This window comes from Pagrus pagrus (genome assembly GCF_965226575.1).
Source record: "Pagrus pagrus genome assembly, chromosome: 19".
NCBI lineage: Eukaryota > Metazoa > Chordata > Actinopteri > Spariformes > Sparidae > Pagrus > Pagrus pagrus.
Window position 1 is genome coordinate 22,072,365 of NC_140203.1, and position 10,121 is coordinate 22,082,485.

Genomic DNA, 10,121 nt, shown 5'->3' on the forward strand with positions numbered 1-10,121 from the left:
TCTATTTTAAGACCAACTCCCCTGAGCTACAACACCCTCAAGAACACGAACAGCAAAGTGCTGAACCATGAAGATATGCTACTCAGTTTTGTTTTGCATTTTTTTCTCTGGTGCACATGGCGGGATGTGCCACTTGACCTCCCTGCGCAGCAGTCTCTGGTTTCTCTCCGAGACTGGTTAGCTGTGCAACGTGACTGTCAGAGTTCAAATGCTGGTTTAAACTGAGTGCATATGTGAGCAGCTGTGGGAACAGGGAGCCAGAGAAAGGGATCAAAGCTAGCTCACTGAGAGGCTCTGCTGACTTACAAGATAGGAGCTTTTGGGGGTGGGGGGGACAAACACAAGGTGTCCCACAGCCTGATGAGTGAAAGGTCCTGCTGCAATTAAGCCTTTGAAAGTTAATCCCTTGTTACTCTGAGACCCTAGCGCTACTGACAAAGGTTAGGAAATCAAAGCTGGGACATGATTACTCTATATCTGTTGAAAAGTTCTTTCCATATCTGTCTTATTGTGCCTTATTGGCGGGAGATTCATAAAATATGTATATGTATTTGGAGTAAACTTCTGTTTCAGATGTGATACTAACTATGTACATGGGTGACACCTCATTTGATGGTTAGGGTATCAGTGATAAAAAAAAAAACTGCTACAATACTCCTGGGGGCAAGCAAAAAGGCTTATATAAGAAAGTGGCTAAGATCGGAGCCACGTACTATTCATGAATAGATAGCAATAATATGCAGAATATATATCATGGAAAGGTTGTCATTTTCTTATAAAGTCCCAAAAAAAATGTTTATTCCCAGATTTGGACCAAGTGGACTGAGTACATTAAACTGAACCAGCTTACTTGATGGGATACATGAGAATATAATGTGATATATACTATTTCATTGTATCTACCAGCTTGCTTTTGATACACTTGTTTTTTGAAAGGGTTCTTTGTTTTAAAGTGATGAATGTGAAATGGATACTTTTCCATTATAAAAATTAAAATGAAAAAAATGTTTTAAAGGAAAGCGACGTCAAATACAGGTATGTTGAAGCACCTACCAGACGTTCTGACATGGGTGTCTTGTCGCTGGCGGGTAGATGCTGCTCCAGGGCCAAGACGATGCAGTTGGCAATAATTGTAGCCAGGATCATGTACTCAAATGGAGTGTGAGGGTTAAGGAACAGTTGAAAGTGAAGTGGCATTCATGTCATTTCATTTCATAGCAGAATCATAAACTGCATTTTCTTATGGAATGTTTAAAGACCTACTTTTCATTTAGGATAATTGAGTTTACCATGAGTAACCAATTGAGGACTAATTAAATAATTTCAGACAACATTAAATTGTATAGAAAAGCAAATTATCCTGCATTATTCTGTATGAAAAATGCAATTAAATTTGGACGCATTCTGTCCACTTAAGCATAAAACTCCCATCATGCTCTGGTTGAAGGCTTTCTAGAGAGAAAGCATCCTATACATGCGCCCATGATCCTTCCAGATGGTTGATCATTTCCAACCATTTTCAATGCTTGGCTCATTCTGCAAACCATTTTCACTGGGTCGCTGCCCGCAGGTCAGTGCCTATTGAGTGACTAAGAATTGCAAGGGAATAGGAAGCTTATGACCATTAAAGCCAAGATGCAGAATTATTACCCATAAGACACCCAACTACCCTGATTATGCAACCACGACAACGTTTTCCTGGCGGTGAATGTTTAAAGGGAAATGACTATAATGACTACTTTTACAGTTTCAGCTGTGACTTTCAATTTTCTGTGGGTTTTTCTTTTTTCTTTCATCGTGTAGTGAGAGTCTATCGCATATACTTATAGAAGGCACCGACAAATTGATAAGCGTTATTATTCCACCACAGCTAATGTTGTTCTCACCGTCATCCACAGAGCACAAAGCTGCAGAAGCTGTCTTCTTGTGTTTGTCACACATGCTCTGGCTTTCCAGCCATAGGCATTTCACTGCAAAAAGATATTAATTTCATCTTGTTTTTCTCATTAAATGTGGAAAATTCCTTACAAGTTGTCTTTCACTTGTTTTCAGCTTTCAAGCCTTTGCTATTTCATTATAAAAACATACTGTTGCAACAGCAATGATCGGATTTTTGAGAGAACCCACAGGCTTCTGAAGGAACTGTACAAGCAGAGGACCTGTCTATTTTAATCTACAACCGAGTATCAGATTTATTTGGTTTCTCAAGAAATTTAAAATGCTTATGATATCTGAGATGATACAACTTTCTTTTCAAGACTTTTCTTGAATTAAATGTCACTGCCTTCATTTTGACACTTTCCCATCTTGAAATAGTGAAAACGCTTCAGGAACACACAGAATAATGTCACCCTGGCAGAATCTTTTCACTTATTTCAAAGGAGAAAATATTAAGATTTGGAGGGTGACCATGACTGCACTCAGTGGAGTGGGCATTTTTTGCAGCGCTCAAAGAGTGGCGTGGAGCGGTGAGCGTGGGCGCCTTCAGCACCATGGAGAGGGCTCCTAAATGAAGACGACGAGGCGGTGCTGCAACCCTGAACCAGCGGTCTCTTTTTACCAAAATAAACTGCGCTTCATCTTAAGGCTGACATGGCTGGAGAACGCGGGGAGCGGAGCACAGTGAGCGTGAGCGCAGCTTGAGCATCGCCCTTTTACGCACGCAGCTTTTTATCGACTTCTGCTTGCGTCAATCAATACCGATGTTTGATCATTACTAACCACAGCTGGGATCGCTGTGTGCGTGCCCGGTAGACAGGTCACAGCAGACATTTTGACAAAAGAACTTATCAGTGGATGTGGACGCCTACAGGCTCTATATTGAGCTGGGAATAGAAAAGGCAACACAATGGGCGGGTGCGAAGTCTTTTCACTGCCGGCACCTATTGAGAAAACATCTTTGTGTTGTTGGACAGAGATAAGAAGCGGAGCGACAGGTGCAGTCAGCGTTGCGCGGGTCGGACACTGTTTTAGCTACTCCACAGGCGAAAATGACTGTCAATCAACAGCACGGGCGGGTGTTCACAACCTGATATAATCCAAACAGCACCTAAACTTAACAGGCCTGCGGGCGGAGGTGTGTTTCTGCTTTTCAACCATCTGTGTGGTTGCCAAGCAGGGACAGAGAGCGGGTACAGATACACCTGCTCTGTGCGTGGTGCTACTGCTCAGGAAGGATATGGCCACTCTGTTATTCGCTTTGCATACTTCCTGATGAGATTGTCCTCACGGAAGATGAAGAGGGAGCGGTTTACGGTGAAGCAGTTTTGTTTGACAGGGTTCGGGTTGTAAATGGCCATTGTCCGGGCTCTCTGGGCCATCGACTGCTTGTACACCCTCTGGCCGCCCGGAGCGCCACCACCACCCCGGGCTCCCCCTCTCCCAGCGCCCGGTCCGCCTCTCCCTCCGCCGCCTGCGCCTCCTCCATACCGGGTGGGTAGATCTTCTGCGAAGCGAGCCATTCTGGAAACGCACAGATCCAAAAGGGAAAATCCAAACTGGTGTCAGTGGGAATGGAGGGGAGACGCATCACAACAAACACACTTCATCCAAAGCACAGCAGAGTGTACAGAAAGCGCTGCGTTTTGGAGAATGTAAAAACAAGGTGGCCTCATTGAAAACCATTTTCTCTTGATCCTTTCCGTTCATTCATCTTCAGTGAAATGTAAAAGTTTAAAGCAATAAAGCACTTCAGCTGTAAAATTATTCACTTTGCGGAGGCTGTTGCATCCATTTCAGCCGGGCTGTGAGTGGGGGGAAAAAATCACGCTGAAATAAAAGCTCATCAGCCAGTCTCCGTCCGAAATCCTGACAGCATCGTGTCAGCATCCAAACACCAGTTGAAACGTTCCGGGTGTCAGTCAAGATAAGCAGGAGCGCCAGAAAGCACTGAAATCCCTTTGTTTTCTTTTCCCAGCTGAAAGCAATAATAAGACAAGCCCATCCAACACGAGCACTTGTCCTGTGTTTCTGTTTGATCGCTCGCTGTATGGGGGCTGAAGGCTATAAAGCAAGTCCTCGGTGGAATAAGGAAGAGCGCATGTGACCAAAACGAGCCTATCGGAGGCTGGAGCGTTCAGACACGCTCACCGTCTGCTGGCTGGTTATAAAAGACTGTAAAACTAATGAAGTTCAGAAAAGCCCTACGGGTCAAAACACGAATGTTAATCAATATTTCTTTTTGCATCAACAAGGCAAAAGCATGGTTTCTATACAGAAGACAGCAGCTTATAAAACATGGTGTGAGCCTTCAAAGTCTTGTGCTGTCCATTTAGTCTCGTTTCTGATTTTAGTGAATGCTTACAACTTGTCTTTCACTTGTTTTTGGCTTCCAAGACTTTGACATTTCATTGTAAAATCACATTGTTGCAACAACACTGAGCAGATGTTTTAATTAATCCACAGGGTTTTGACAGGACTGTATGAGCAGAGAAACTGTCTACTTTAAACAACAAGTAAGTCTGTAAATCAAGTAAATCTGTGCCAGATTTGTTTGTTTTCTCATAAAATGTGAATTGCTTATGACCTGAAATGTCACTGTCTTCATGGGCTGCTATTGTCAATTTAACCTTGTTTCATTCTGACTCCTTTTCTATCTTGAAACAAATTAAAAACACTTCAGAAACATCCTGAATAATGCCACCCTGGCAGAATCTGTCACTCTTTTCAGGAGAGATAACACTGAGATAGCTGGTTGCTTATAAAAGACTAATGAAATTCAAAAATTAAAAAAACCTGTGGGTCAAAACATGAGCATTAATCAATACTTATTTTACATCAACAAGGCAAAAACATGGCTTCTATACAGAATCCAGCAGTTTCAAGACGATGTGTGCCCTTAAGGCCTTGCATGGTCCAAGTGACAACATCAACACAGTTTTAATATCATGGAAACATGTAATGGAAAAAGGATTGCATACCTACCATGTTGCTGAAATCAAATACTCCCCTTTGGTGGGCAAAATGCATAAATGAAGTGGAAAATGAAATGAAAGTATCAATCTAAAACAATGGTCTTCACATTGTCTTAGTTTCCTTTAATCTTTAGCTCCCTCGTTGTCCCACAGAGGCCAATGCTTTATGTGTAAAAATTATAATAATAGATTCTTCTGACATTATAAAATCCCAATATGTAGATAACTAGGAACCCTTCATAGCTGGACATGCACATTTATGGTTATGACCATAAAGCATTTGCCATTAGACAAATAAGGAAATATTTTTTGTTTTGTGTTTTACAGGCAGTGCATGAATAAATACATATTCCTTTTGTTTGCCAAAAGTCATTCACAGACGGGAAAGGGTACATAATCCTACATGGCGAAGTTACTAATGTTTGGGGTCAGTTATACCTCAGTGAAGTCTAACTCTTGGTTAGGTGTCTTATAAAAATAGCTGTATAATTCATAACATTCAGAAAGGCATAAAGGCGATAAAATAATTTGTGTATTGAGTCGTTAGAGATGGCCCAGCCTCTCCAGGACCCCACAGGTTATTCTTGTATTAACTACAGCCAGTGATTTTGAACAGAAGCTCTGCACAAAATAGTGCATGTTAGAGAACCTCATAATTACCACATAAGCTCCTCAGAGCCGTTTTATCTCCTCTCCAATTTGCTGTACATATATTGAGAATATTACACACAGTAAATGCTTTACGATCTTTCCTGGCCTGAAACTGGTCAGCCAGTTTCACTGGAGCTGATTACTCTGAACAGGCCACTGTAGATGTATTTGGTTTTGGAATATTCCCAGATAAAGTGTTTTTGTCTGTGAAAGTTTATCATCTGTCTCCTTAAATGCATTAACAGCTTTGAATAAGCCAGCAAATGTATTATTTAGTCTATAACTCTCTCAGTGAAAGTGTCGGTCATACAAAATCACTGAATGTATTGTAACTGTGACAACAGGAGCAAGTTGGGAAGAGTCCTCACTGTGGCCAGTAAACTAATCAGGAGGTCACAGATCCAGTTGGGGGCTATTTGGATACAGAGGATGAGGAGGAAGGCTCTGCACATTTCAGTGGAACCTTCATATCATCTGCACTCCAATTTTAGAAAGGCTCAACTCTGGCAATAAAGAAAAATAGTCTTATTCCACAGGCAACCGGCTCAGTTCTCGCAGGCTCAATTTTAATGTTTTGCTTGTGTACTTAGTTTTTGTGAACTGTGTATTATATTACATGGACCATCCATACAGTCAGTGCTGTTATGTGCTGTGTGTGTACATGTTTTAATGAACCACTTTATGGCTGTATAATTGTCAGCAGTTAGTTATTTGTCATAGGAAGGAAATAAATAAGCTATGTTTATAGTGGCTACAGGGATTCACAGACCACTATAAATTTGAGTAATAGCCTGTTCAGGCCAACGTTAATTACCGTTGGGAACGTTTTGTGTGTGGCGTTTACCGGAGATGATGGTTATGCTTTTCAAATTAGATTTAGAAACTGAATTCAAATGCAACATCAAAACGTTTTACTTTGTCACTCAGATCGGACGCTTGTATTTGTTTTCATTTAACAGTTTCCATTCTTTGTCTTTTCCTTAAAGCTGCTGTAAGCATTATTTTCTTATTAAAATAAGTATTAAATAGCTCTATATTCCTACAAAAATCATTATTTCAGTGTTTGGTCAGTAACTCATATCTCTCTTCCTCCTGCTCATGCAGTAAAAGAAAAATGTTCTGGTATCCCTGCCCACTTTATCCAATCAGGACAGAGAACTCGAACAAAGAGGCGGTCCTGTCTGCTTGTGAACGTACAGAGAGCAAGATCCCAACAACATCGTTTTTCCTCACTCGAATTGAGGGTCTAAGGACAGAGGGTGTCGTTCACTGTACAGATTGTAAAGCCCATTGACGCAATGTGATTGTGATTTTGGTCTATGTAAATAAAATGTATTTGATTTGACTTGATCCTCCTATTTACCCACAAAGGGAGAATAGGGAAAGCTACGAATTCTAGTGCTCCGGGTGACACCTTAAACTACCAAAAAGGCCAAGCAATGAAAAATGCTTGAAGAAAAGGAAAAAAAAGAATGGAGTCGTGCAAGTGTGTGTGACTATTGCACACACCTACTGTGCAACATCTGACCAACTTTTGTAGCTTCAGACATTCTTACCTTTATTTGAATGCATTTGTTGTTCGGATTAAATTTAATCTATACGGCACAGCAGACTAGACTGGTTTTCAACTTACTCACATCCTGAGGTCAGTTAAACATTGATTCAGTCTTGTGTCATTTAGCTCATTATTAATTTAGCATCTAAAAATCTAATGTTGCTCCCTGTTAACATCATCGGCAGCCAGTCATTAACTCAAATGCTCTAGATACAGCTGAGGAGCCATCTAGTGGTTTAGCTAATGTACTGCAGATAAAATGCTGTATTATTTATACAAACATGAGCAGATATTGCCCTGATAATGCTCCCTTTGAAATAAAATCTGAAATGGAAATTGAAGAGTTGTAGCAGACTATGGGATTCTTTTGTTAGCAGTACTAATATTCTAATGTAAGGGGCTTAATTACTAACTGGACAAGTTAGTCAAGCAGTGCCACACAGTATCCCAGCACAGACCAAACAGTACACATTGCAAAGAGAGATGGATGGAAAGTGAGTTATGATATGGGCCAGATTTGGGACCCATAGCAGTTTAATCTGGCTATAAGCAGTGGTGGAAAGAAAACATTCACTCAAGTACTGCAATTAAGTACAATTTGAGGTAGGCTACTTTGGTATTTCCATTTTTTTCTACATTATATTTCCACTCCACCACAATTCCAAGGTAAATGTTGCACTTTATAGTCCACTATATTTATTGGATAACTTTAGTTACTTAGTTACTTTGAATGTTTAGTATAATACAGAATATAATCAATAAATTATGTATTATGTAGATTAAGATCCAACTGCTGAGAGGAAATTCACAAGCTACCCAGCAGATAAAGGATGTTAAGTACTTTTAAACCACCTTTACGAGCTTTAACATTAAAGTTATTAACACAATATTGAATCAATAATTATAACCCAATAATATAATATGCTGTATATTATTCTGAAATATGCCATTCTGTATAATAAGTAATTTTACTTGATGCCAGTACTTTTGTACAAGTAAAAAATGATTGATATTTACTTGTAACAAACTATTTTTACACTGTGGCATAGTTACTTCTACTTAAGTACAAGATCTGAGTACTTCTTCCACCTCTGGCTGTATGTGATGATAATGAATCTTATCTTTTCATTTCACCAATGCTATGTGTCTATCTCTGTAATTTAATTTGAATGCAGGAGTTTTAACTTGTTAAGAGGTCTTCAGAGGTTTGTGTGTCTCACCTGCGGGACCACGGCGTGCTGTTCAGGAGCTCGTGCTTCTTGACGATTTGACCCACCCCGCCGTTCGTTCCCGGTGCGCTCAGACCGTCCAGGTGTAAAACTGTGTCATACTTCTGCACGGTGACGGTGTCGGTGTCAGCAGCTCTCCATGACAGTTCCTCCGGGTCTCCAGGTCCGGTGTCCGTCCCCTCATCAGACCCCGGCTCCTCCTCTATCTGCTTATCGGTGGGACTCTTGTCAGGTGACAGAGCCCAGGTGTCCTCGTACTCTGCCCCCAAGGTGAGCTTCTTCCAGGAGCCCAATGTGGCTGTGCGTAGCGCTTTTGGATGAAATGTTTTAATACAGCAAACATAACTTGAAGAATGTCAGAATCTGTTTTTATTTATTTATTTATTTATTTAACTTTTGCTGAGAAGTTACTGAATAGTCCAACAATTCAAATGTTCTGGTAATCCATGCTGAGCGCTACTCTTGACACTAACGTTAAGCTAAAGTCTTCAGTTAGCTAGCTAGTTGTTCGGAGCAGCGGAGGAGCGACTCGTTTCACCCGGGAAAAAACACAGAAAATGTCCATAGTGACTTCTCAACCGACTCCTTAGCCATAATCCAGCTTTCGTCCATCCATTTTGTACGCCCAATAAGTTAGAAACAGTCATTTAAGCCAAATGTGTCAAAACATAACAAGTTAAATAAACAGCTTCGTTTGGCTAGCGAGGTTAGCTCCTACCATTTCAGCAGCACTCTGCTCCCCAAAGTCAGACAGCTAGCTAGCAACAAATGAAAACATCTTATGAATTCATAGCTGCAACGATGTGAGTAGGCTATTTATTACATGGTGAACTTATAACTAGATGGACTAATGGCTAAATGACTCCTGTCTTACTCTCTTTGTTGGAAAGACCGCTGTAACTGCTTAATTTACCAAAAGACAAACATTTTGCTAAATAGTGCCCACGTCTATCTTAAAGCTAACTGCTGCCAGTTAGCTGCTATAAATTATTTAAATAAATCATTAGCACTGAAATGAGACATTATAGTTAGTCCTCAGTTTAAATAAAGCATTTTTCATTGTTTGAAAGTTCTTCCAATAAAACATAAACCTCACCTATGTGTGGCTTATCCAAGCACAGCTTGCTTTCAGTGGTTGCATCTTCTTTGCCTCAGGCTGCAGTAGGTTTTTTATTACATTTCAACATGTCACAGTAGGAAAAGCACAGGTGGAATTAATAAATTAAATGATGCTGCATTCCATTCAGCTTCCTCAGTTTCAGGGACTTACTGCTGTGCATGGTGACACTTGCACACTTACTGAATGGATCAGAGCCATTAATAATGTTAATAGTGACACCTGTGCTTTTTCAACTATGACAATTCAAAATGTCTGCTCTGAAAAAGGCTTTGCACTCAAGATTGACTAACTATTTAAAGGTAGCCATAATCCTTCTTGACAATCATTTTTTTATTTAAATTCTTTACCGCTAACTCCCCCAAGAGTTAAATAATAGGCTATGCTCACCTCAGATTCTTTGAACAGTTGATGTGAACTGAATAAAATGATTTTCCAAAGGATTTTCAACTCTATTACCTCTGAGACTTTTCTTGAAGGGAGGTCTTGACCCTCGCTGACTTAAGATACCACTAAACATAGGTGCCTTTAATCAGGATTTACACCCTTAATGGTTATTAATACAAAAAAGAAATGTAAACAACTGCAAACATAGGTGGTAAGAACCAGAATTAACGTACCATACACCACGGTGGATCGTCTCTCTGCCCATCTTG

The 10,121-nt window shown here is 40.3% G+C and overlaps 1 protein-coding gene across 6 annotated transcripts in view; it reads right to left on the minus strand.

The window, feature by feature from the left end:
• Nucleotides 1-8,539, minus strand: part of cacna1bb (calcium channel, voltage-dependent, N type, alpha 1B subunit, b) — a 178,020-nt gene extending 169,481 nt beyond the window's left edge. For 2 of the 6 annotated variants that reach the window (XM_084382534.1, XM_084382533.1), the window contains exons 1-3: nt 8,340-8,423; nt 3,181-3,462; nt 1,054-1,159 (exon numbers count right to left, since the gene is read on the minus strand). In XM_084382534.1, the coding sequence (XP_084238660.1) occupies nt 1,054-1,159; nt 3,181-3,461 (387 nt within the window). In that variant the 5' untranslated portion in view covers nt 3,462; nt 8,340-8,423. Of the gene's footprint in view, nt 1-1,053; nt 1,160-3,180; nt 4,883-8,339 lie in introns of those variants that run through there. The other 4 variants (XM_084382535.1, XM_084382539.1, XM_084382536.1 and 1 more) reach the window with 4 other exon arrangements.
• Nucleotides 8,540-10,121: the final 1,582 nt, after the last annotated feature.